Genomic DNA, 27,346 nt, shown 5'->3' on the forward strand with positions numbered 1-27,346 from the left:
TGGTCTGAATGGTGTCCAGTAAAGATAACAGGTTGAAAAGGGTAGTGAAAGAACAAGGTGCCGATAAACTAGCAATTGATACATGGATACCTTTAGATAATAAATGGAGTTAATAAAACAAGATCTTGCTGAAATGGACCAGGAAATAAATGACAATTTTCACACACAGAAACGAACAATTCTTAGGCAATGTGTGCGTGTGTGTGTGTGTGTGTGTGTGTGTGTATGTTTATTGCAACTTTCGATAGTAGACTAAAGAACATCAGGTAAGTTAAGATACTTCTTTTCCTTTCTGGAAAGTCAAATATGTATTCTTATTATTAACATTACATCATTTTACAACACGTCAAGTGATTAAAAGGGTATAGAATGTGGAGAAAAGGAAATCACGTTTGTTTGGAATGATGGATATAAATTGTTTCCCTCCATTATTTCACTTCGGAATACCAGTGTTCTTTTTCTCTGGAATGCAGAAGCTCTTCAGCAACCTCCCTAACAAGTAAGGCCCTAACATAACAGACATGTGCTGGACCGATCTGGACACAGGGCCCAGTCGCGTGGACTCTGGCAATGAAGCCTTGATTACAGTGTTATAAGAACTGGCAGAGTGGCTTTCTGTATCAGCAACAGACACCCTCAAAGTCTGAGGGAACAGCTTGGTCCCCCAGGCTCTGCAGTAAGTTGGGTCAGCTGCCTAGAGCAACAGGTTATCATTACAAAAGATGTGCCAAGGAGTTCATGTTCATAGGACAGCAGAACCGGCTTAGGAGCAAGTGGACCACGCAGTCTCCCAGGGCCCCAGATACCTTCCTACTGTTGGGGGCCCGCCTGATATTTCACCCCTGCAGTTTCATTCAAGGTAGCAATGCTTGGTGCTCAGCAGCCCAGGCTCTGGAATCAAATGTCCTAATTTCGAATCCCAACTATCCCACTTACTGTTGGTTGAGTAAACTAGGTATACTTTCCAACTTTGGGTCTTTCTGTAAATTAATGAAAACATTCATGGAAGGCAGTGAGCCAGCACCTGGCTGGTACTACACCTTCCAGATAGGTCCTGTTTTATTATTATTTAGATTTAAAGTACCATCTATTAAAATGCAAATACCCCCAGGAAGGCAGACCTGGTTACCAGTTAACACTTCAGGGGGGATTCTCACCACTTGAATGTCAGATAAGAAGTAGTGAGCACAGGGGATCCAGGATTGAATCCTGGGAGACTCAGGAAACAGGCCAGAGGAGAGAAATAGCTTTGACATTTTGCCCCGAGCCACAATGATTCTTCTACAGGAAAAAGCACCCAATCGTGGCAGCTACTCAAGTGCAAACCCTCTGTGTTGCTGAAACGCAATCTAATTGCTGAATCCAGACCACAGGATCCATGGCCCTGGGGACCTTAGGTACGTCCCATTTCTCTGTCAACAGTTCCACCTCAGAGGACTCTGTATATAGACGCTCTGTGGTAAGACAAGTTAAGCTGTGGAGCCACCACATTAGCTCCTTGTTTTCTGGCCTGCCAGACAGTGTAATCAAAAATTTTAAACACTGACGTGTGTGGAAACGTGCACGCCCAGAGAGGTTGTGTGGAAACGTGCATGCCCAGAGCAGTTGCTCACGTGGGGACTTCTGTTAACAGCCAAAGGAAAAGCACCACACTTTTCTACAAAGCAGTTGTACATCCCTTCCGACTCTGAGTAGAGACTTCATTTGTAAAGTCATCCATCACCTCTATCAGTCACTTGTAGATTTCAACACTCTCCTCCCCCACCAGCCAGGAGAGAAGAGGAAACGGTATTCTGAAGACTTTAAATTAAGCTGTTGTGTACAAAATGGATGAATTATTAGTTTTTCTCCTCAGAGTACACAACCAGGCGGGGCTGATTGTGACACAAACCTGTATAAGGACTGGACTGACCCAGCTGCTGGGGCTGGGAGGCGTACGTCGTGGGGCACGCACACATCCACATAGAAGTTTGCTGCACCCTTGAAGCACTGACCTGTTAGGCTGGCGGCCTCCGCTGACAGGAAGGCGCTCCAAGACAGCAGGAAAAACAGGCCTGTTTCCAGCATAGGGAACTCGCACAGTTTGGTGAATTTGGTCAAGTGACGAAGACGCGTTAAGGAAACAAATGCTTTTACAGCCAAATCTCCTTCTTGAATGAGAAGTGATGGTTTTCCAGTAAGATAACTGCCTTCGGACCTGACTGGGGTACTGGAACTCTCACTGGGGTTACTCAGCACGACTTCCATGCTTCAGTGGGGACTGAGCACCTGGTGAAAACACAAACCTCTGTTCAGATACAAAAGGTATCTTGCCAAGAGGTTAAAATTAGCTAACAGTGGGTTTAAAACCTCTGGAATTGGGCCTTGGGGTGTGCCCCTCAGGACACTGTAGCAAATCCAGGCAAACAAAGCCATGGAGAGTGTGGGTGGGTGAGATGCTGCAAGTGGGTCAGCACCAAAGGAGGCCACAGCTCCCTGGGGAGAGCTGGTCTGTGCACAGATCACCTTGAACACTCCTCTCTCTTAGGGATGGAAACAGGACCCTGCTGAGCATTTACATTCAGTGATAGGGAAGCTGCCCGTGCCCTCCTGGTGTAAGCAGGATGGAGGGAAACGTGTATTATTTCTAGGTCAAGCAAGAAGCCCTCTGGCAGGCAATGGTTCATTATGGCCAGGATGACACTTGGTCAATAGTCTACAAATTGCAAATAGAACAAAGGCACAGCGACCCCAGTCATGCAGAGAACGGGCTATAGAGAGGTTATTAGGAGCACGTGATAGATGGGAAAGGCCTATAGTGCAATTGTGTCCACAGTTAGGCAAAAGTACCCTGACACATAAGGAAACGAAACGTTGCATTTTTATGCTTATAGGAAAAAAAAATTCTAAAGAAGATTCTACATCAAGAGGTTTTTAGCAGCAGGGCAGGGAAGCAAAAAGCATGATCCTTGGGGTGAAAGATCCAGGTCCAAGCCTTGGCTCTGCCAGTCACCGGCTCTGTGATTTCAGAGCAATACGTTTACCTCTCTGAGCCTCATTTCTATCCTGTGTGAAATGTAGAGTAGAACAATACCTACTCACACAAGCGTGGAGAGTACAATGAGATGAAGTATATTAAAAATATTTTGTAAAGTATTAGAGAGCCCAGAATGCCAAGAAGAGGCAGAATAATGTCACGGCTGGGAGAGTGGCCTCTGGAAGCCAAGTCCACCTGGGTTCCAACTCACTGTGTCAGTATGGACACGCCTCTTGGCCACTCTGTGCCTTGGTTTCCCTGTGTAAAAATGCGGGTAATAATTCAACCTACTTTCTAGGTGTATAAACCAGTTACTACTATACATTAGTATAGTGCCGGGTATGCAACAAGGGGTACATAAGTTTTTCTAATAGTGTGATTTAAATTACTTTGTCTTGTAAAATGTCTTTCCTGGAAATAAATTCAATAAGATCTGGAAGCAATTCTTTATATGGAGGAAAACACGGGCTGCCCTTTGACCCTTTTTCAGGACCTCCTCTTGTTACAGGGAGGGCTTGGCTTTGTTTCCAGCGAGGCTTGTTCCTCTGACTTCCCTCCCCTAGTTTGTTGTGGAGAAGGCTTAGGCCAATTTGAATCAGAGGACATCAGGTAGGTACAGGTCATGCTTCTCATTCAACCTCCTCCCTAAAGTATGTCAGCTCTGGGCCATGCACCACGCTTGAAGCATGGAGGTTATTCTGGTGGAGGGAACGACTGTGCACCTGTCGCCTGTGTAGCCTGAGTTGGTGAGAGCCACAGCCATCAGGTGCCGCATGATCCATCCTGCCACCGTGACTGAGCCCCCGTCTCTTCCGTTTTGTCCAGAACTGATCCAATTTCATGGCAGACTTTCAGCCTCCAGGAATTGTTCCTTTCCCTCACTAACTCATTGACGTGTGTACCCATACACTCCCTTCACTTCAGGCAGAGGAGACTTCCCGCTTCAGCTCTCCCACCTCCCACAGGCTCTGGGGCCAAAAAGCCTGGGTTTACCCTGGCCCTGACCTGTCCTGGCTGTATAGTCTCAGACAAGTTGTTTAACCTTTATGTGTCCATTTCTTTAGCTGTAATCTTGGGAAGATAACAGTATCTTCCTCCCAGGGTTCTCATAAGGCTATCTGAGATAATCCAGGCAAATGCTAAGGACAATGGCTGGCACATGGTAGTGTTTTCAACAAATGTGAGATGATATTATTATTATCATGTTTATTATTACTGATATGTGACCCAGAGTGATCTACTTAAGCTCCTTGAAACTCAGTTTCCTCAGGTGCAAAGTGAGGCTAATAATAGCCTGTCTTTCCGGGTTGATTTAAATGAAGAAATACATATAAAGGCCCTGGCACATGCCGACATTCACTAAATGTTATCATCATTACCATTACTCTACTCTAAACAACATGTGACCTCCATCATAATCCCACTTAATAACTAAGAGGCAACAGAAAGTAGTGATCAGGAGCGTGGTCTGTCTCTTGGTTTCACTCCCTGGGTTTGAATCTTGGCTCTACATACCAGCTGCACGACCTTGGGCTATACCTAACTCTAAGTTTCAGTGTCCCATAAAAATAGTATCTGTGTGATATGATTTTTGTGAAGGTCAAATAAGGTATTGCGTGTAAAACAAATATAGGTGTCCTGACATATCATAAGTAGTGGGTAAATTAACTATCATTAATTTTGTTAGAAATCAGCCCTACCTTTTCTGACTCACTTTATTTCTCTCAAAGCAGTTGACATTCTCCAGGGTTTTCAGGAAAAAACTTTGGAGTGGATTTTGGTTCTCAACTCTTTTTTATCTCTTATCACCAAACAACCATTAAATTATAGAGATTATTCAAAACATTCGTCTCTTTCCTGATGTTTCCTCCACAGTTTATCACAGTTTCCTTTGGTCTTAATCCTCCTCTCATGATTCGTCCTAGGTACCAGTTCCTTGTTTATGTTTTATAAACAAGACTGTCAGTGTGACACTCACCTGAGCAGAAACTCCTGTGAGTAACACTCCCAGATTCTCCGCAAGCTCACTCCACCCCACTGGTCTTCCATTGCTAACCCTCCCAAACCCGTGGTCCAGTCATGTACATTTGCCACGTGCCACCTCAGTCCCATCCCCACTTCTTAAGGAGTGCTGGTCTTTCCTTGAATCACTTATCATGTAGCTTTTGCCTATATTCTACCCATCTTTCAGGCCATGCCCAAGTCCAACTCTGTATATAAATAGTGCTTCTCAAATTATTTTCCAGCATCATAAGTTTGGCCAAGAGTCTATTGGACTATTTCAGACTCAGTGTCCTCATCCTCATTTCAGTCTTTATAGTCCTAATAAGTTGGCTGTGGCTTTGGCACTTACTTTCTAGCTAGCTTTTATGCAGAGTTTGTCTTTCCAAGTTTGTCACTAGTTGAAGGCAGGGTCCATGTTTTATTTATATTGTGACATCTTAGAAACCCTTAGTAGATCCTAGACTTTTAGCAGCTGCTTAGTGAATCACTGGGCCAGTCTTCATGGAAAAATATTCCAACATGTTATTTTTTCCTTTGCCTGGTTCCTAGGCCTCTCTTGTACTTTCTTCCTACTTTTCCTCAAGGTCTTCAGTTTTTTTATCCTTTGTTCTGCCTCTTCTCTGTGGTCTTCGTTAAACTCTCACACTCGACATTGGCCGTCTGGCTGTCCTCCTCAACTCTGCCTTCTCTTTGCCCTATCCAACTGCACTAAGTGAACACCCCACCAGACCAGCTTCATTCCCTGGCTCCGATCCTCGAGGAACTCCACCCATCCCCCACCTCTCTGCTGCAAAAGAAGGACTGAGATGACACAATCGTCCAGATATGACAAACATCATTTCTGTCTTGCTTTCAGGTCCTCTTCCATAAAATAGCTATGGATGCTTGTTTAAACCCATAGTGATCTTTGGCTTGGCCCACACTGTGAGCTGGTTATTGATGCAAGCTTGAAAAGGAGGCAGAGAATACCTAGTTTATCACTTCCAGCCAATCCTGTCTTGTTCTTGACCTTGAATCTTCAGTTGCTTGTTCCTCTTGACCCTAATACCCCAATCCTGGTGCTCCCTGCCCACCTATTTTCGGGGGTGCTAATTTTTTAAGATAGTTGATACCCTAGGATCAGAGTTTATCAGTAGTGCTAGATCTGGCCTTGGAGGAGAAAAGAGCCTGAGCCTCTCTGCCCCTGGTACCAACCTGTGCCTCGAGCATGAGCATGACTCAGATGGCCCCAGTGGCATTGTGTCATGCTTGAACCAACTACCTAGCCATTTTCAGACATGGAGGTTGTCCATTTTCAGAAACATGCCAAAGACATTAACTGCTCTTAAAAGTTCCCAGCTTTCCATACAGACAAAGGATATTAGTGCCGTGACAACAGCATATGCAGACCCCATTGCAAATGAGCCGGCGAAGATTCCCAGGAAATTCCCCACGGACTGGAAGAATGCCGCAGCGTCAAATGCATTTGGATTTTCCTTGGGACTGTACATGGATATAGAACTGAAAAGAGAAGAGGGTGAAGGTTAGTTGGAGACTTCCATTTCATAGCCTAAGTACCAGAAGTCGGGATTTAACACCCACTTTTGGGAAGGGCACCTTCTTTTATAAGGTTAGGTGCTGGTTGGAAGAGTTCAGGGAAAACAGATGAGGACAGAGAGAGCTGGAGAAAGCAAAAAGCTTTCCCCTTCTGTACAGACCCATCCCATAATAGCCATATATTGCTGCCAGTCAGTAAACATTTTTATACTGGAAGGGTCATAAAGAATATTGTTTCTGAGCAAACTAGGCATTAAAACATGGTAGGTGTATAAGGAATATGCTGAGTAGATAGATAACTGTGAATTATTTAGTGGCCATATGTCTTCAGTGCTGTTATATATTCACAAATGTTCCTGATAAAAAGTGCACTTTTATGGCCTGTGCACAAATGGGTGATACAAATCACACCATGTACAAAATATTCTGCTGTGATCTTGTCATAAACCACAAAGCGTTTCTCCTCTCCAGTGTAACCCTTCAGAGACAGAGCCCAGAAGAGAGTATCACAGAATTAACCCCTGGGGAGAGACAAAACCCTTATTTTCCCAGCGAAACAAATGGCGGCAGCTGCCGAGGTCATCTTTTATATCCCATTCTGGTGGCTGCCAACAGATTTACTTCCATAGAGAAAAATTAATTCACCAATAGGCAGTGTGCTCACGTAAATATTTTTAAGGATGCTATATTTGCACTTTTTTTTTTTTTTTTTTAAGCCGGGACCTCAAATCTCAGAGAGTTAATATGAAGGACAAGGTGTGTCTTATTTTAGGAAATGTGAACTTCCTATCATAGCAATGGATAGGCTAGAACCAGTAGTTTGGGGTACCTAATGAAGTAACATTTCAGATTTTTTATTTTATTCTTTTGCAGTTTTAATTTTAACAAGAGGTCTTTAAAACTAATCAGACAAAATCAAGAGTTTTTCAGAGGGTTCTGGAAGGGACTTTGCAGCATTGTAGAGAGAGCAAAAAGTACACTAGGCACACTATTTGAGATTAGACTGGATTTTACACAGATGAATCTTTTATGGCTTGAATGATTGGAGCAGGTCTCTTACCTGACTTTTTGTGTCTGGAAACTAGTTAAGAGACAAGGGGGTGGGGGAGAGTGGATTCCAGTTCTCCTACAGGAAGATGTACGGCATAAAAAAAGGTAGTTTTAAATGTTCCTAGTTTTTCCTTGGATGTTTTTAAACCCTATAGTAGGCCAAACACTTCTGCTTTGATCATGTAATTGGATAAGATGAATATGGATTGCAAATGGAGCCCTGAAATGTATGCAAGAAAAGGATTGCCTTTGAAGTGTTTTTCTTTTCGTAAAGTGTTGTGCCTTGCAGAAAAAAAGGAAAAAGCAAATTCATCTTTGGGTCCTTCGTATCTGCCAGTCTTGGGAAAGGGTGCAAAACCCCACGGCCATTATGCAACGTGGTGCTTAAGGCTGAAACGCTAGTTGTGTGACTTGACATGCAGCGGCATATTTCTTCATTCCAGTGAAGGAACAATAACATGAGAAAACACTGCATTCGCATTCTGCCTTTCAAACTACGGTTTTTGTACAGTAACACAGTTTTGTAAATAATTCTGCTACTTCCTGAGGCCACTGCCAGCAGATCTGATGCATGCAATAGGCATCTCCTCACCTTCATCCCCACCTCCCAGAAGAAGCGTTTGCTCTGTCCCGTAGGCTTCCTGAGCTTGGAGCACCCCCAGCACACCATCTGGCCATAGCCTGTATCATTCTTTATATACTGTTTTCCTTTACATCAACTCATTTCTATTCAAATGCAACAGCATTTGAATAAAAATATTTATTCAAATATTCTTTTATTAAAGAATATTTATGAAATCATAGATTTGATATGCTAATTATATTTCTTTTCAATAAATATGAGATTATTAAATTTGGAAAAAAAAAGTTCAACTGTATGTCTCCTGAAATCATCTGGGTATCTCCACTGGTTCAGAGTCTGCATTTTGGGAGCTGTTCTCTGCCTGAGCTCTGATCCCCACCCAACAGGGTACAGCCAAGCTTCATACTTTCCCTGTGATGTTTGACTTAAATAAAGGGGGAAGCTTGATTCTCCTTGACCTATGGAGACTTGTCCACTGAATTTGCCAGCCCCAAAGCTCCTCAGGACGAATGCACTGGATAACTGCTATGTGCCAGTGATGCAGTAGGTGCTGGTTGCTGGGGATGGGCAGGAAGGGCATAGAGAAGAGAAGCAGAATTTGAGTCAACCAACATTTCACTGAACATAGGCAAGGCATATCTAGGCAGAGAAGCCTAACAGATGACAGCTAGATCTAGTCATTGTGCTGAGCGTGATTTTGTGAGAGATGCACAACTTTGAAGGGTGCAAAGGAGGAAACGGCATATTTTAGAACAGAGGAGAAGGCATTTGTGCAGGGAAGCACGTCAGTGACAGCAATGGGAGAAGGTATTCCTGGCAGTGTAAGGAGTGCAAGCAAAGGCATGGGAGCAGGTGAGTTGAGGGTCTTCGAGGCAGAACTATACAGCTACAACTGCAACTGGGGAGCGTGTACACAGGCTCCTGCAGAGGGGAAAGTGGGAAGGCGTCACCACTCAGAGCTTTAAAGTCCACAGTAAGAGCATCAAAAGCCTTCACATTTACACTATATTTCGTCCAGTTACTCCTGCATTATAACTTTGCTTGATCCTATAGCATCTCTGCCAGGTAGATAGGGCAGGTATTGTTATTCCTCCTTTCCCTTCTTTTCTTTTTTCTTTTCTTTTCTTTTCTTTCTTTATTTTTTTAAATAAAATAAAGAAACTGAAGGTCAGAGAAATTAAGACCATACAGCTGTTAAGTTCAAAATGTAGATTTCTTGTTTCTCTCTTAAAATGAGTGATCTGCTGGGAGGAAAACATGAGTCCACATCAGGACAGTTGAATAAGTGTCGCATTGACGGTAAGGGTACTAGGAGTTCAGGTATCGGAACCTTTCATTTCCTACCTGGATGGAATGTGGACAGTACCTCCCCATACACAGGGAGAGAGCAGAGTGCGTTGTATGGGGAAACACCCCTCTCTGCATCCCACTAGGAGGCGAAACTCAGGGCTTCTTGTGGAAACCTACTTTCATGTCTGGCTTCTGCTCCCAGATCTTAAGCTTTGCTGGGTCTGGCCTGGTTGCCCAGGACACAGCACGGTGCTTGGCCTGTGGCAGGCTATATAAAAGGCTGCTGGAATGAAGGCAGGCCGACTGGAAAGCAGAAAGGAAAGAAGGAAGAAAGGCAGGAAGGAAGGAGGCTTGCCAAAGCTAATTGTCTCTCAAAATAAATCATCATCTACAAGAGTTTTTATTAGGCATTGACTATATGTAGTCATGTTGTGGATATTTTTAGGGTTGAAGCCTGAAGGTGACACCTGTGACTCTTAACTTGACTTTTAAAAGATCTGACCCTTATTGGCTGTGTGGCCTGGGGCAAAATACGTCAACACTCACAGATTGTTTCAAAATTTGTCAAATGGAGATAATAATAGTACTAACTCCCAGAAATGCATAAGGATAGGAGGCATATTTAAAACTTCTACAATTATCTTGTGAATTGTAGGGTCATTCACTGAACGCTCATTATGTGCACAAAAAATACACTCCTGAACTCTGACTCTCATCACCATCATCACCATTATTCTGCTAAGAACATCCACAAGCTCAGTGACAGAGGGCAGAGCGCAGTGGCTGAACCAGGCCTCGGTTTCAATCGTGGGCAGAGCGGTGGCTCCCCTCCTGACACACAGGCTCCAGGTGGCAGTCACTTTTGCATGGGAACAGAAGGATCTTCAGGGAGGAAATGGCCATAGAAGAGAGATCAAAAAGTTATTAGATTTAGTGCCAAGCTCTTGGCTCCGTGGATCAAGGAGTGAAAGCATGACCTCAGCAGTCTGGGCAGGGATCTGCCCCAGGACAAGAACAGGACAGGAGATTGAACGTGAGGTGCATCTCCCCAAGTTGTGGGGAGGGGCATTTTGTAGGAAAAGCCTTCTGGCTTCTGATGAGGCGTGAGGGAAAGAAAGCAGGAGCCATATGGCCCAGGGAGGTTGTATCTCTCAATTGCCCATATTTTAGAAGTTGTGCCTCCTGAATCCCCAGAGAAGGAGGCATCTCTCTGGGCTCTGGTTTGTAGTTGCAGCCCTAAGCCTCTGCATTATGGAGCAGCAGCTACAGAGGGTGTTGTCAAAACCAACTAAGGCTTGGAATATTGTGTGCAGAGTTTTCTAACTTCAACCCAAGAGAGGAAGGAATGCCATGTTTTAATAGTTTCAGCCCTTTGGGCTTAAAAAGATGGCACATCCTACTGCAACAGGGAAGTGCTTGAATGATTAGTGGATGCAAATACCAGGGGTAGGAGAGGAGGGGACGAGGACGCAGACTTTCTGCTAACTCCTGGGGTGCTTGTGCTCTGGGACCCCACTCCGAGGAGGCACTGTTATACCACAAGCTGATGAAAAAGGATCGGCGAACCCAAGATTTCTGGGAAAGAATATTTGAGTTGGATGGAACCAATATTCTTGAAAATGACATGACCAGAAATAGTGCCGTTTAAATATTCATCTCATAAATTGGAAATAAGTCTAGTTATTGATTTATTCTGTTCAGGAACAGATTATTCAGCAAAAACTAGGTTGAGGATGGTGTATTGTATCCATTCTGAGAAATAAATGTGTTTAGCATCTTTTATTCAAAAATTTTGAAATGGTTGAAACATCCTAAATTCCTCTGATGAAAGCACCATGAATAAGAGTCCTGTTGCTCACTGTATCATTTAAGATTTGCAGAGAAGGTCACCACTCCAGTGTTTCTCAACAACCCGTCTTTTCATCTTCATGATGTTCCCGCAGGGAACCTGCCTGGCCCCTTATGTAGCATTAGGAGCATAGAACTGGTATCTGAGATCTGGGCGCAAATCTCAGCTCTGCCACATGCTGGTTGTCTACCTTGAGCAAGTTACTTCGACTACCTGCATCTCGGTTTCCTGTAATGACGATGATAGTAAGGTTGCTGTAACAATTCAATGAATTAATGCTTATAAAGCCCTTGAAATGGTACTGGGCACAGGTAAGAACAAGATAAACATTTCTTAAGTAAATCATCCTTCAAATAACCCATCCATTCTCCTCCTCATCCTCCTCTCTCTTTTGGACTGAGAGCTTGGTTTGGTTCTAAAAGAAGTATCTCAGGCTGGATGTCCAATTAGCACCTCAACTGTAACAGAACTGAGATGTTACCTGTGTCTCTCTCACACTCTGACCGGTCCCTGGTCTAGGATCTCTAGGTGTCAGGGATCATTTGATCTTACAAATTGTTTTGTGTGGAATGGTGTGTGGCACATATGCTCAATAAATAGTAGTGATGAAGAAGAAGAAGGAGAAGGAGAGGGGGAGAGAAGTAAGAAAAGGAGAAAGAAGAAAAGAAGGTATTACAATTATGCTGAGAGTGAAAATGAGATAAGATATGGAGAGTATTCTATAAATGGTACCACCATCACTGCCGCCAATACCATCCCCTCCATGACTCTGGCCACCTTCCCATTCTGGACCCCAGAGTCATCTCTCTCCTGATCCTTACAATCTTTCCCAGGACCACCCAATTTCCAACACTGTCCACTCCCGTTATTCTTCACTGCTACTGCTGAAATATTTGCCCCCCAATTACTCACAGAAACTACCCAACAGCCTCTAGCTCCTGAGAAGCTTTTGTTTCCTAAGGACACATTCCTCTGATTTGTCCTCCCATGGTCCATTGTCCTTGGTCCCTGACTGGGACAACTTGCTTCTCTAGCCCCCAGGCCAGTCTCACTTCTTTTAGTAACATGACATCAAGACACCAGTGCCACTTGGAACTTTTAGAAGAAAAGTACAAGCAAATATGCAAACACATTCTTCCACAACTTCTATGAGTTTAATCAGTAAGGAAAAAAGTATGAGAAAATGATTGTTATAGCCAAAGATATATGAAAGGAACTTCCATTTTCTCTGCCAAATGTTTAATCCCCCCCAAAAAAATTTAACTACTGGTACCAGTTCACTAAAGAGTTGGGATATATATATATATATATATATATATATATATATATATATATATATATATATATTTAATTCTTTTTTTCCAGTCACTGCTTCCAACTGTACTATATTGAATCCCTCTTTGTACGGGATATGTAGTTCCATTAATGATGTCTTGGTCAAATTCCGTTATGCAGTTCCTTTCAGTTATTACAACTTAGTTCTGTCCAGCTTAAAACCTACATCTTCAAAGCAGGATTCTTCTTCTCCCGGCAGAATATTCTAGAACAGCAGGCCAAATGACTTAGAAGGGAGGAGAGGCAGAGGGGGTTGTTTCTCCACCTCCCTCCTGGGCACCAGCAAGCCCTAGTGTTGGAGGCCTGAAGGGGGGATGGGAGCCAAGCTCTCCTCCTTATGTGGCCAACTGCGTGTCCATGGTGGGCAAGGGTCCCTGGCCTCACTCTTGTTCCTTCTCGACCCCTCTCTTCCCTCTCTTGGGGGACTCTGCTGACATGGTGGCACTTCCATTTTACTGAGACTCCCTTCACAGAGGACAATCAATCTTCTATCTGCCCTGCCAGCTATATGTATTCCCAGCCTTCTTCTATGGCTTGGATCAGGGTCACTTTGGGCAGCTCGGTGGCTCTTACCTTTCTCTTGAGCTCCAATCTCTCTTATTTGGGGTACCTCTTAGCATTTTCCATGGGTCATGGAGCAATGTACTGGGGAGGCGCACCTTGCCCACTCCCCAAACACACCCACTCAGGGAACCTTCAGGTCCTGCTGACACAGCAGGCTCCAGCGGACTCCTTTCTGAAATCTCTAGGCTAGTCACCGTGTTCTTGTGCCCTGCCTCTCCAAGGAGCCTCAGCCAGGAACACTCTATCCTTGCTCTGTCTGAAAGGGCCTCAGTCCCTCCAGTTTCCTCCACTGGGGAATGAGCTGGCAAACCCTGTTCTCCAGGCAGCCCCAGGCCATCTGGGTGATTCCAGTGGAATCCCTTCCACCTGACTTAGGAGAGAGGAAGCACCCCACTGGAGAGAGGGGACAGCTTTGTACTGCAAACACTGCACCCTCTTCGAGGATGACCCCCTTTATTCCCCATCCCTCTCATATATTGATTTGGGGATAGGGAGATGGGGTGGGAATTGGAGGAAATGAGGCCAATTCTGTTGCCCATTAAGCCAGTTGGGGCAGGGGTCGGGGGGTGTGCATGGTCCTCACTGCTGGGGAGCCCTGCTGATCCTTTTAGTACAGAGTCATTTAGCAACTTCTGTTTTCAGCTCTGCATCCTACACTCAATTCGGGAAACAGCAAAAGGCCCACACGATGACACTCCTGTGACCTTCATGCCTGAGTGCCTCTAGTTCCTTTTCCCCCATCTAATGTTGTTTTGTCCGTTTGCTCCTAAGGATACATGTGAAGTAAAAACTACATTTTAAGGAGAAACACAACATAGAAGAGAGATGAACATTTGTAAAAGCTGCCCTGTTTGGTTGGCCCCGGGGTCATAGGTAAGAAACAAAGTAGAAGAAAAACTAATTACAGTGCTAGTCTGTGTTTAACAATTTTTATTCCTAAAAAAACTGGTTCCTTATCTATTATTTATCTTTTAATAACTGTACTAACCTGCCCTTTCTCAAGAAATTGCTTAATTATGAATAAGGAATTGATTTTTATAGGGCCAAGAGTTGTGTGTACACATTGGAATTCGTTCTGGCAGCTGCCTGCCCATTACTCTGGCTTATGTTCTGCCAAAGGCCGATAAAGCTCTGTCGAGAGAACCTACTGTAAAACATAATGATTTCAGGAATTGGGGGCATTCCAGGCACCCTGGGAAGTTAGAAGAGCTGCCTCTTAATAAAAAGAGGTTCTGGCCAGAAGTACACTGAGCCTGAGTTAGAAACCACAGGGTTTCACCTTCCCAAGGGCCAGCAACCTGCAGGGTGGAGAGCTGTGCTTGGGGGGCACGTTAATTAACTTTTGCAGCTTCTGGAGGACCATTTAGTTAGTGACTGCTTGATAAGAATCCAAAGTCACCGAAGAGTGATTTTCTAAATCCTTGAAAAATATCATTTTACCATATTGATGTCTGGCACATACACACAAAAAAGACAAGGGGAAGTCTGAGTCCCTTGAATTAACTGATTCATTTCACCAGCAAATATTGATTGAGTACCTACTATGTGTAGACGTTGTCCTAGGCACTAAAGATACAGCAGATAACATGACAAAGGTCATGCTCCTTACATTCCAGTGGAAAAGACAACGTAATAGATAGCTAAGCAAATAATATATGGTTTAATGACAGACACTTGAAAAGGAAAGTAAGGCAGCATAAGCGGATAGCACAGAGAATTGTGGGGTGCTGCTTCAGTTATCATGGTCAGGAAAAGCTTCTCTTATTAAGTGGAATCCTGAAAGAAAAGGAGTGGGGAGAGCTTTCTAGTCTCTGAAGCAGATCTCCCTCTATGGGTCTGAGTAGCCACAGGATGGGGTGTGGCTGGAGGAAAATGAGGGAGGCCAGAGTAATAGGAGACAGGGCTGGACCTGGGGCCTGGCTGGGCCAGGTCTTGTGGAAGCTTTCAGGCCGATTTCAGGTCTTAGGATTTTCTCCTAGGGGTGAAAAGGCAGGCACTGAAGGGTTTTGGGTGGTACAGAATATTCCAGGTGAATGCTGTGTTGATAAGGGGAGAGGAAGCTGGACAGGAGACAGCATGGTCCCATGATACTACTCAACAGCTGGAACAGACCGGACTGCTCGTCGTCAGGCTGGATGCCACCATCTGAGTGATACCTGACAAATCATAGCAGACCACAGAAGAGAGAGTGGAGTGCTGAGGGGAAGGATGGAAGGAAGCAGGAGAGTTTAAAGGACAGATGAATTTAGCAGAAACAGCAGCAGTGAGCACTTGAAAGGGGGCCGTGCAGAGAAAGCACTGGTCTCATTCTGCATGTTTCCAGGGGACAAGATAAAGTCGAAAAGTAAAATACCACAGGGAGGAAAATTTTAGCTTTACGTTCTAGTTCAAGATTTCCTAATTCTTAGATCTGATGGAAAATAAAATGGGTTCTATAAAAGGGTAGAGACACTTAATCATAGAACAAGAGAGTTACTTGCTAGGACAAAATCCATGCACCAGATAGTTGGATAATGTGGCCTCAAGGAATCCCTTGCCCCAAGAGTCAGAGACGCACTATGCATTTTCTCACTTCCTCCAGGACGACCAGGAGAAGGATGCACACAGAATACTTGGCTTTCTGTGCTAACCCAAATCCTGCCCTTGGAAAGGGCTGAGCACTCAGGAGGCAAGGAGCAGTACTTCAATGAAGGCACCCATGATTTAGGCTGGAACTGGCTGATGAGGACATCTGTAGAACAGTCACAAATTTCAGCCCAGAATAAAGTCTTTGACAGATTCGTAAGTGGCTCTGGTCCATTAAATCCCAACTTTAAGGTGACAAAGAGCTCTGAGTTTAAAATTGGTTAAAAGGGAAGAAGAGTTAAAGGAGGTTTGTTATAAATTACATGTGCATTTTCTTTGAAAGGAGATCTTAAATTACTTTGCAATTTAGCCTAAAAAGTCTTATCAGAATTGAATGAGTCTGTGGTCTTTGAGAAATTTTCTCTTACATCTAATATTGAGAGGAAAGTGAATTTGAGATAGTACTAAAGATAAAAATAACTTGCAAATACTCTTCGTATTTCTTTTTCTTTCTTTCCTTTCTGAAATGGAAACAGGCATTTGAATTCCACTAGTGTGAGCCATTTAAAAGAGAGCGAGAATAATTCTCATGATCTGATGGGAATTTCTACCCTTTTTTTTCAACTTTTCAGTTCCTTTAATTCTCACTAATGAATGAATTCTTAGCTCCAAAGAGAATTGTACAATGTGAAACTTTTAGTCATAATAGATTAAAAAAAGACACAGAAAAGTAGGTTAATAGCCACTAAAGATGGAAATCTAGTTAAAATTAAAATATTATCATTAACAGGTACAAGCAAGACCAAATATTATTAATCCCCAAGGCTCAATTGGAGAAGGGGGTCAGGTGCTCCAACATGTGTCGAGCACTCAAAATACTTTTTTCTGTGTTCATTACTGTGAGGCATTCACTATGTATCAAGCAGCATGTTAAGCATTTTTATAAATATTATCTCATTTGACCCTCACAGTAACCCTCTGGAGTAGGTGCTATTATAATTTCCAACTTACACAGATGAGGAAACTATGGCTTTGAGAGATTAAGTAACTTTATATATTTCACCCCATTCAATCCTTCCAACAATCTAATGAAGAAACTGTTTGCATTTTAGAAATAAACAGACAGAGGTTGGTTACTGTTTTGTCCAAGCTGACTTCCTAGAGAAGGCGTGGCAGGTATTCAACTCAGGTGTCACAGATTGAAAGCCTGGACGGTGGGAACACCTGGGTCTATACCTGAGCATGCTCATAGATATATCACAGGTAAATCGCATGAATACATGTTTCACTTTCATAGCATTGAGGCAAAGACCACTTTGGGAAATTTAAAATTTGGGACTTTTAGTCCTAATTGGTAAGAAAAATTTGCATTAGTCAATATATCCATTTCACCATGAAGAGTTTTTCTAACAACCTAGTGCTGCTCCTGGGCCAGGATTTCTTCATGGAGAAGAGACCTCTTCTCCACACTGAATGGGTTTAATAGGAAACTCTACTCATGTCTCTTGGCTGTCACACCAACACCAATTCAGCTGTGCAGCTGCTCACACAGTGTTCCCATGTGGTGACTGCTGTCTCTTCAGAATAATTAGTTATCTGTGTCTCAGTGTCTCATCAGAATTATGGTGATGATTACACTTGTGCCTCCTTCACAGAGTGGAGACTAACAGTGCTTCTACCTGGAACACAGAAAGCACTTCACAAATGTCAGCTTTACTGTTGTTACTGTTATTTGCATTAATGTTATTATTGGAATCATCATCTTTCACCATTGCTCAAAAGAAATCAATAATAACTGAGCTCTACTTCTAAGAATATGGAGGCATTTAGGAACTCCAATTAATGTTTTTTCGAACATTAGAATGGTCTGGTGTGGAATGAGCAATATGTTTGGAGTTAGATCAAATACTGAATTCATCTTTTTCTTAATGAAATCTGTAAAGCAGAAGTCTACTGGGATCATATCAAATAAGGAGATGCTTAAAAACTGTTACTGATAGCCAAGCATGAAAGATCCACAGTTGTCTTGAAAATCCAACAGAGCTGAACTTCCAGCAGCCTTACTGGGAAGGAGACACCAAGGTAGACATACCACAGAAATCCTGTTGTTATGCCTGAAGCAAAAAAAAAGGTTTTGAGGGGCAGCCGGATGGCTCAGCTGGTTAGTCTGTGAGCTCTGAACAACCGGGTCGCCAGTTCGATTCCCACAAAGGCCAGTGAGCTGTGCCCTCCACAACTAGATTGAAGACAATGAGCTGCTGCTGAGCTTCCGGAGGGGTGGCTGGATGGCTCAGTTGGTTAGAGCGTGAGCTCTCAACGACAGGGTTGCCAGTTCAACTCCGCATGGGGTGGTGGGCTGCACCCCCTGCAACTAAGATTGAAAAAGGCGACTGGACTTGGAGCTGAGCTGCGCCTCCACAACTAGATTGAAGGACAACGACTTGGAGCTGATGGGCCCTGGTGAAACACACTGTTCCCCAATATTCCCCAATTAAAAAAAAATGCTTTCGAACAGAGGGTGTCTATGAAGTTGTAGAATTGCTGATTAACACAATTAAGGAAAAGTCAGGAAACCACTGGAGTTTGCTTTCATGGTGACACCAATTCCCAGCTCACGACATGCTGCATAGAGAGAAAGAAGAATCTGCAAACAGATGCTTACTTGTATTGGGGCCTGAGGTATTTCGCATTGTTGAGGACAGAAATGATGGCTGAATGAAATGCTGGTTTCCTCTGCCTGGATCAAAGGACTTTCATAGCCAGTGGGCTGCCTTCCTAATCTAGGTGTCTTTCTTCCCTTGTTTGACAAACCCCACTCCTAATAGAAACAGCAGCCTGAGACAGTTTCACCTGGTGACAAGCCGACTCCCAGAAAATATTTGCACTGATCAACTTGTTCCCCCATCCTTCCATTTATGAAGTGAGCCTCTGGACCCCAATGCACAACTTAATTTAATTCAGAATCTGCATCCAGCTTTTTAGAGTTGCAGATAATTTCGCTGGAGTTCAAAGTATCTTTGGGAGCAAAGCACATAGTTATCTTCTTAAACTAACATATTTTCCCAAGGCAGTTGCCTCACCCCAACAGATTTCAATTTTGTGTTTGAATCATGGGACACGAAGATCAACAAATCTTACCAAAGATGGTTTTGCTTCCACATAATGTTTTACAATTACATTGTATGTGTCTAGCAGTTGCTATAAAGTGAATATTGCAGAACGTTAGCGTTTCACAGGAGAGTATTCTCTGATGCTAGATCTTCATGTGGACTTTAAAGTATATTTGAATCTCGAACCAATGCAACTTTTAAGAATTGAGAGATTCCTAACTCAAGCAATTAATAGGCCTTTCCCACCACGTACAGTAAAGGTCATTAAAGGACTTGGAGTCAGAAGGCAAGGGAGCTGTGGGAGTACAAGCTACTCCTTGGTGCCAGAAGCGAGGGCCCTGGGCCCTGGGCATTCCTGAAGGAACAGGAGGATGGTTTGTGCTCATCTAGGCAAACACAGCTCCGAGGCTGGGGAACATGCAGGCTGGCAGACTCAGCTGGGGCCTAGAGTGGAGGTCTTCGGGTTAGAACCAGCTAAACAAGCCACCATGAGCCCATCAGCAACCAGCAACGGGGCCAGGAAATCAGTGATTCGGGAGTCCAGGGAGGGATGGGAACCCAGAATTTGTAAATGCACACATGCTTTTCTGGAAGGGGATACCTTAACATTCATCACCTTCTCTACGTGATCCATGACTCCAAAAAGTGGAAAACCACTGAAGCGGGGTACACAAATACTGATGGTAGAACAAGGAGGGAGTTGTCAAAAGCTGAGGAAAGCAGTGCTCTGCAGAAGTTGAGACAGATAAGTAGGGCAAGGTGCAGAAAACAGGCAGCCCTGTGCCTGCGCCATGACCTTTTACAGGCTTCCTGCCTGGGCAGAGATCACAGGCACCTGCTGTGGGTGAGCAGGCGGTATAGAGGAGAACGTGAGTGATAGGGACCAGTCAGAAAGACTGGCAGTTCCTGACATCTAAGTCTGTCCAGACAGAAAATGAGGTTTGTGAGTTGCCTTTACAGAGGAGTAGCTCACAGAGTCAGGAAGCATCACAGGTAACACCAGAAACATAAATGAACTTGTGGCCTGGATCAATCCTACTCTCTGTTGATAGTGCAGCTTATGTCACTTTCCTGATTGAACACATCCAAGGTCATGTGCCATCTCCCCATCACCAGCACCACTGTCAGGGACCTGGTCTCCTTAGGTCCGGCCAGACGTGTGGACACAGCTTCTCTCAGGTTTCGCTCAGCGTGCCTGTGGTGCGATCTCTAAAAGGTCTACTGTCTTTACTTTTATATCATGAGAGCAAATGGAAAAAACAGGCTGATGCTCGCATCAGAACTTGGGGGAGGAATGTCCCTTGGGGGCTAAATTATGAAACAAGTAACATTTGTGTAATAAAATATATTTGGGAGGCAGATGTCTCTTTCTGAGATGGGTTAAAACTAGAGAATTGTTCATATGGCTCATAAAGGAGGAAGCAGGTAGCCAAAGAAAGGTGCTGTTACAAGGTGCCCAGACTGGGGCTTCTCCTATTTGGAGCACAAGAGGCAAGAGGCAGGCCACGAGGGCTGCTTTGGGAGGAACTCCCTCTACTCCTCTTAGGGCAGCTGTCTCTCTCTCTCTCTCTCTCCCATTTTTCTTTTCTTGGTCATGTCTTTTTTATATTACCATTTTACACGTTTAATGGGTATGTTATCAGCTAGTGTTGTACTTTACTTCTTAAGTGGAATTAAGGTTAGTTAGAAATTGTAAAGTCTTTGAGAAAAAGGACAGAACTCAATAATTATGCCCCTCCACCCCGTCTCCTCTGGATTAAGTATATTCATTAGATTTTTATTCAAACCTATTACTACCGTCTTGGAAAATTCAGTTTTTAAAATCTGTTTCCTGGCTATTGTTAGAAAGCATCCAAATAAAAACAGAGGTGATCCAATGATAGGAGAAAAGAATGTTATTTGATGAAAACAATAAAGGACTGTAGCTCCTTTCAGATCCATTAGGAGTGTGTGGGAGTGGGGGTTTGGGGGGGAGGCTTGGAAAATCTTATGCTGAGAAAGAGCAAAATCCCTGTTACTGTGTGTGAAGATCCTGGCTGTATGACTTAATACTAAAGAAGCATCAGGAGGTCAGTGCATGATGGGAGATGCCAGCACCACGAGTGCATCTGAACTGCGATGGGAAAGGCCTAGGTAACTTCATTACAGGAAACGTTATGATAACCACAAACATGATGCCGGGATTCGGTGGCTGGAATGGAATGGAAAGTCTCTGAGACCCAGACAAGGGCGTCTGCCATCTCCTGCCTTAGAACTGCCTGACAATCCTTGGCTCTGGCCCAGTCAGTCTGAGCAGGTGCCAGTGTAGGGGAAGAAGGGCATTGGTCCCATTAAATTATTTACTTTGGAAATGTTGTCATTAAAATTCAGGAGTTTTTTTAAAAAGAACTTAGTAACTGACCAAAATGATGAGAGAGAAAAAAATAATTTATGTTTTTTAGAGCCATAATACAATTAAGATATTAAAAAGACAGTTTGTTGGTGAATTGAGTGCTCAGTCTGTGGCATGCCACCTTAATTTTAGAGTCTTAAATACTGAATTTGGAAAGGATATGTAGTCTGTTTCTGCAAAATGTTCAGTGTTAAAAAAATCTCTTGGACTTTGTCCTCTCTGCATTGCAATGTTAGTAGCCACCATTTATTCAGGGGATCTTGAAAGCCAGAACTGTCATATGCATTTTGTGCACGTTATTTGTGTTCTTCACAACAACCCCTCTGGAGAGCAAATATTATTTATGCAATACAGAAGAAATTGAAGAAGGTTAAGCTCCATGCAGAGTAGGTGGCAGGACAGGCTGAGAAGCTGGTTCCCAACACGCTGGCTGCCCCCCGCCCCCCCCCCCCCCCCCGCCCCGGCCCAGTGCCTGCCCATTAGTTAGATGCGGCCGTCCCAATGGCTGAGTTCTTCCCTTAGGTAGCCTCTACTGGTTTCCACAGTATCGAGTTTAACTTGTATCTGTGTATTTTTGTACTTACTTCTTTGTGTGTTTATTTAATAGCAAGCAGAAGGGAAGAAGTGGCCCAAGGGCTATTGAAACAAAAGTGGAACAGAGTTAGCTCTCCGACAGACTTTCCTCTAGGCTTCACAAAATGTTTATGTTTGAAAGGTAGAATGGTTTACCTGTTATCTCACAGGAAGTAGCATATTTGTCCTTGGCTGCTACTAAATTTTACAGTTAATTAAAACATTCTTTTTCCATCAGAATGGAATGTATTGTCAAACGGAGATGCTCTGGGGAGCAGAAGGATGGAAATCTACACCACTAATGTGGACTTGTGGACATCTAGACAAGATGACACTGAAAAATAGGAGCTTTGATGAGTTCTTGAATACATAATTTGTGCTTCAGAACACAGAGGGTTTAGGGCAGTGGTTTCTTGTGACCTAAGCACATCAACAAAGCTTTTAAGTGGAACTGGTATGTCCTCCTTGTATGTCCTCCCAAGAGAACCATATTCTTTTTGGCTTTAGAGGGGTTTCAGCAGAACTGAATCCATTTATTAAATGAGAAATTAATTATACTAAGATGCATGGTAATGCCAGATGGTGATCCCTTCTCAAGCAACAACTCTTACTTATCAAACATGTGCCTGAGGCTACCATAATCCAGGAGAATGTTCTGACTTCTTATGAAGAGAATGATTATCTCCTTTCTTTATTGCTGCATTCTTTTCAATGTTCTCTTTCCTGCATCAGGATTTAACTCCATGAGTCTTTCATTGTTACCTAGTTTATTGAAAATAAATTTGTTAGAGTTATTCCTCCTGAGTGTCTAAAATAAGATGTGACGCAATGTCATGAATAAATTAATTAGGGTGGTGTGGGTAAAGTCTAGAAATGAGAAAGGGGGGTGGAGTGAGGGAGAGAGACAGGGGGAGAGGGAGAGAGAGAGACGTGTGGGGAGTGCTGAACTAAACAGAACCTATAAGTCTGGCAGAAAATCTTATATAACTAACTTTGATTCCCAGGGTAAATGATACATGGAATAAATGTGGGTAATCAAAGAGCAATGAAGATTTCTCTGGAAAAATTCCATCAGTGGTATTCTAATCCCAAATTCTGGCATATTTATATGTAACAGTTGCTTGGTTGGCTTGAATGGGGAACAGACTTGGCTTCAGTAAGGAGAGAGATGCACAATACATTGTGCACAAATAGATTGCTGCACAATAGATTCTAATGTGCTACCTTGCCCTGTAATAAAAATAAAACAATCCCTAGTGATGGGGCTTAAAGGGGGAAAGGTTTTCTCTTTCTGTCATTTCCTGGAATAGGGTGAAATGGAGCCTTTTTGCAATGTATTTCCCATAGCCCAAAGCAGAAACTTTCTCCATGGGCTCCTCTGCTTCTTCTGAGTGATGGGAGGAAACAAATCAGGGCACAGCCTAGCCTAGCAAAGTTCAAATGAAATATAATTTGGATGGTGAAATATACACTGTAAAGCTTAGGGACCACAGCCAAAAAAAAAAAGGGGGGGGTAACTTTTATTTAAGGGATTTGAACCCAGTAAGAGATAAAGCAGATAATACAAATCCTAATCTCTTCTGAACACACACACATGCTCAGACATAAGTTAGGCACACACCCCCCCACACACACACCTGAATCATCTCATCAGGTTTCAGAGTTCTTTGGAGCTGAGTGAAGGACTTTGTTTGATGGATGTTTGTGCTCAGGGATAATTTATCTGTAGTCTCAGCGATACTGCTTTTTAAGGTTTTATTACTTGCATGAACTATCCAATATGGATATCACTTTCTGTTCCTCACGTTAGATACTTCCTGTTGAATTATCTGGCTGCTTCCCTCAGGACATGGTCTATGGGATCATTAAAATGATGTGACTCATGCTTAGGTAATATGAAAACCTCATAGCACACAGACTTTCCCCCCATATATAGAAAGTCTTGCATATATGTCATGACAAATCTTTCTTTGCTAGCCTTCTTCTTCACTCTCCTTCTTAATGCTTAGCAAACCGGAAGTGCCGGAACATTTAGCACAGCCCATGAAAGATGTCATTAATCAGAACAAGGTTACAAGGAAACTGAAGCTTACTCTTAAACTATTTCATACTTAGTGACTGAGATGGGAGTAAATTGGCTCTTATACAGGTTCCCCAAAGCTTTAAGGAAAGTGTGGTGCTAAAAGCAACGGAAAACTGGCTTCAATTAATTCTGATCATCACTGTCATTGCTACTTGGCAATTCTATTTAGAGTGGCATATTAGGTATTGTGGGGCTAAAACAATGAGCACAGCCTTCCCTGGAATCCCAGCATTGAGAGCTAGTAACAGACTTGGGGACCACAGATAACAGGCTCCATTCCTGCTTCCCAATTCCCTAAGCTCCCCAGTTCCCTGGTAAATTTCTTTAGCACACATTTTCATACCTTTTTCTTTTTTAAAAAAATGGAAATATTAGTGGGAGAAATCCACTCCATTGTCAGGGACACATTATTCTGAGAGCATAGCTTTCCTCACAAATATCAGTGTCACTTCCACTGCTCTGTAATAAGTGGCTGCAGCTGTTGCCATGGTGATTTCATTTAAAAAAACCAACTGTATGCACACAAGGACAGGAAATGCAGCTGTTTCCACAAGGCATCCTAAAACAAGCCCAGATGAAATGATGTTCCTGCTTTTTGCCGAATCAGGGGGGCGTGTCTGTAAGTCAGAGTAGAACCAAGCTGGGGCTGTGTGTGCTCTGACAGGCTTCTCAGAGGGTGACAGAACTGGTGAGCATTCAACTGCTACCGTTTTCCCCGAGCAGAGATTTAGCACCAGGTCACCACTGTTATGCTGTTAACATAACTTCCTCCAAAGACACCCTCATCCCAAACCCCCACATTCCAGGACCAGCAGCACGTGCTCGCATTCGTTATATGCATAGCCCCTACCCACACCTTTTTCAAGTGCTGCAGAAAAGTCAAGGCAATCAATGTGTTTAAAATCACTCCCCACTTTTCGGTTAGGGAGAGAGTGCTGCCTGCCGGCTACTGCCCTAGGCCCTTCCAGGAGGGAGCTTATATTTCTCTGTGTGGGGCCTGGGAGGCTCCAGCAGGCACAAACGCATCCAGTAGCTCTGTTTTCTCAAACGATGGCATTCTCTTTCTCAGGGAGCAAGCACCTTGGTTCCGTGTTATGTTTTGTTTTGATTTTTGTTTTTAGGGTCTTGATTTGCTCGGCAAACCATATGCTAAAAATCATGTGAGTAGAACACACAGCTTTGAAATACTGGTGGCCTCAATCCCTCGTTCTAAACAAGATTCAAGCTGGTCCCCTCTCATTGACCTCGAGGGATAGTTTCTTGCTGTCACACAGAAGCGGTGGGGTTGTGGCAGCAGAATAAAGCAGGAAAGGAAAGCTACCACGTGCCTCATGAGGAAGGGCTTAAAAAGAAACTAGTTCTCTGTCATTGCCCCTCCCCCCGCCTCACGTTACTGTTTAACTCTTCAAAAACATAATTACGATTCTGGACTTCTCTACATTTTACCAAACAATCAGTTACAGCTGTTTTGTTGTTACTGAGGCATTCAATTATAAATGGTATAAATCGCCAAATGCCCAGGAATCTAATAATAAAAGGACTTTACTTGGAAAACATAAGTGGTTCGTGGTTCTTTTATTCTGTCAGGAGGGCCTTTGTTCTCAAAGAAGTATGTCCGTGCTTAACATCTGAGTAATCAGCCATCTCTGTGGAAGTTGTTGCTATTAAACACAAAATTGAGATGTGACCTACGAATAATCCACGGGAAGCTGGGCTAAACAATTGCCTGTGTTTGGCCTTCACTTGCCACTCGCACTCTCTGTGACCCAGGAAATATCACTCTGTCCTTTGTGCTATGGGCAGTGCCCGTGGTGGCAGGCTGGGCACAGACAAGCCTGTGACTAAGGAATACAAATCCCTTAAGTGTTGAAATGTCATACATAATCAAATATATAATGAAATGGAAATCATTACAAGAAAGAAACAAACAAACACCTCACAGATCCCTCAAGACCTTTAAGAAATCAGTGTCCCAAAACATTTCATCTGTTTTATCATCTCTCAAAATAAGAAATCAGTGACTCTTTACATTTATTTTTTTAAACTGAAAACCAGAGGAAATATGGAGAATGACCTCAAGGTTCAAGGCCATGCATCTTATCAATAATCATCCCAGCTATTGTGTTCTGGTCTCTTACCTACCAGCCCAGTGCTACTGGCAGATATTCTGCTGCCCTGAAAGGCAGCAAAAACTAAGAGAAGTTCCCTCTGGATAGGCTAGAATTCTACGAGCATGTGAAAAATAAACAGAGGTAGAACTCATTAATTTATCAGATTCAATATTAACACTGGGAAGTCAAACCTTAAGGCTAATAACTCTACTATTTCTAAATATTAATGTCGTGCAGAGATTGATGACATTCTTGATCCAGTGGATTTAAGATCACCCTCCCAAAACTCAACTCACAATAAATTAGAAAACCGATCAGTATGAAAATGCCCATGTTGGTCAGCAACCATGGCTAAGGAAAGAATTAAGAAATTATTTTATAGTCATTGAGAGGAGCTGAGATAATAAAATATAGGAGATACAGACTATCAAATAGACCAGAAGGCTGAAATATTTCTTCAAAAATGCTTCCAAGTACTCTGAATCCTCTTTTTCACTGTGTCCAAGGCCAAAAGGCAACCCACTGGGCTGCCTTGCTTGCTCCTATCAGGGCTTTCTGAAGATCAGAAAACAATGTGGGAAGGATGCTCTGTGTGATTTATTTTAACTGAGCATAGGAAAGTGGCGAATAGGGATGTAAATGAAAATGCTGCAAATGTATTTGTTAAGCACACATTTCATTTCCCTTACACATGGGAGGCGAGGGGAAAGACAATCTCAGTAATATCTGTAGGGGAGTGATTTTTTCTGAATTTCTTCTCTTGATGAAATTCTAATATAATTTCTATTGCAATTCATGTTTATTCACTCCATGAATACTTCCTGAGTACCTACTAAGTGCTTGGCACTATTGTAGATAGATTCTGGGCATATGCAGGTGAATATAGGAGGGAAGTAGGCAAAGAGACAGACAATAAATATATAAACCAACAGTCTTTTCAGATGGGGAATGAGCTGTGACAATCCCTGCAACAAAGATTTAACATAATCAGAATTTAGAATTATAGCATGACTTCAGAGACAATATCTTATCTGAGTTTCATCATATTCCATTGGTATAAGTTTTGTGGTGAGCTCTACTTATAGATTTGCGGATTGAAATTCAGCAAAGTTAAGTGACTGGTCAAATCCACTTCCACAGTAAATGGGGAAGCCAGGATTTAAATCGGACATCTTTCTTCAAAACCCCTGCTCTTTCAATGGACCATATCACCTCCATAAATTGTTCTTAAACTTTGCATACCTATGTACGGTTTCCAAAGCCAGTGTTAAACAGTTCTCCAAAT

At 43.1% G+C, this 27,346-nt stretch overlaps 1 protein-coding gene across 3 annotated transcripts in view; it reads right to left on the minus strand.

Moving 5' to 3' along the window:
* The window catches only part of SLC9A9 (solute carrier family 9 member A9), a 530,083-nt gene that overhangs the window by 267,294 nt on the left and 235,443 nt on the right, over positions 1 to 27,346 (minus strand). For all 3 annotated transcript variants that reach the window (XM_033090158.1, XM_033090162.1, XM_033090169.1), the window contains exons 7-8: positions 6,382 to 6,520; positions 1,995 to 2,100 (exon numbers count right to left, since the gene is read on the minus strand). In XM_033090158.1, coding sequence (XP_032946049.1) covers positions 1,995 to 2,100; positions 6,382 to 6,520 — 245 coding nt within the window. The remainder of the gene's footprint in view (positions 1 to 1,994; positions 2,101 to 6,381; positions 6,521 to 27,346) is intronic.

This window comes from Rhinolophus ferrumequinum, chromosome 2 (genome assembly GCF_004115265.2).
Source record: "Rhinolophus ferrumequinum isolate MPI-CBG mRhiFer1 chromosome 2, mRhiFer1_v1.p, whole genome shotgun sequence".
NCBI lineage: Eukaryota > Metazoa > Chordata > Mammalia > Chiroptera > Rhinolophidae > Rhinolophus > Rhinolophus ferrumequinum.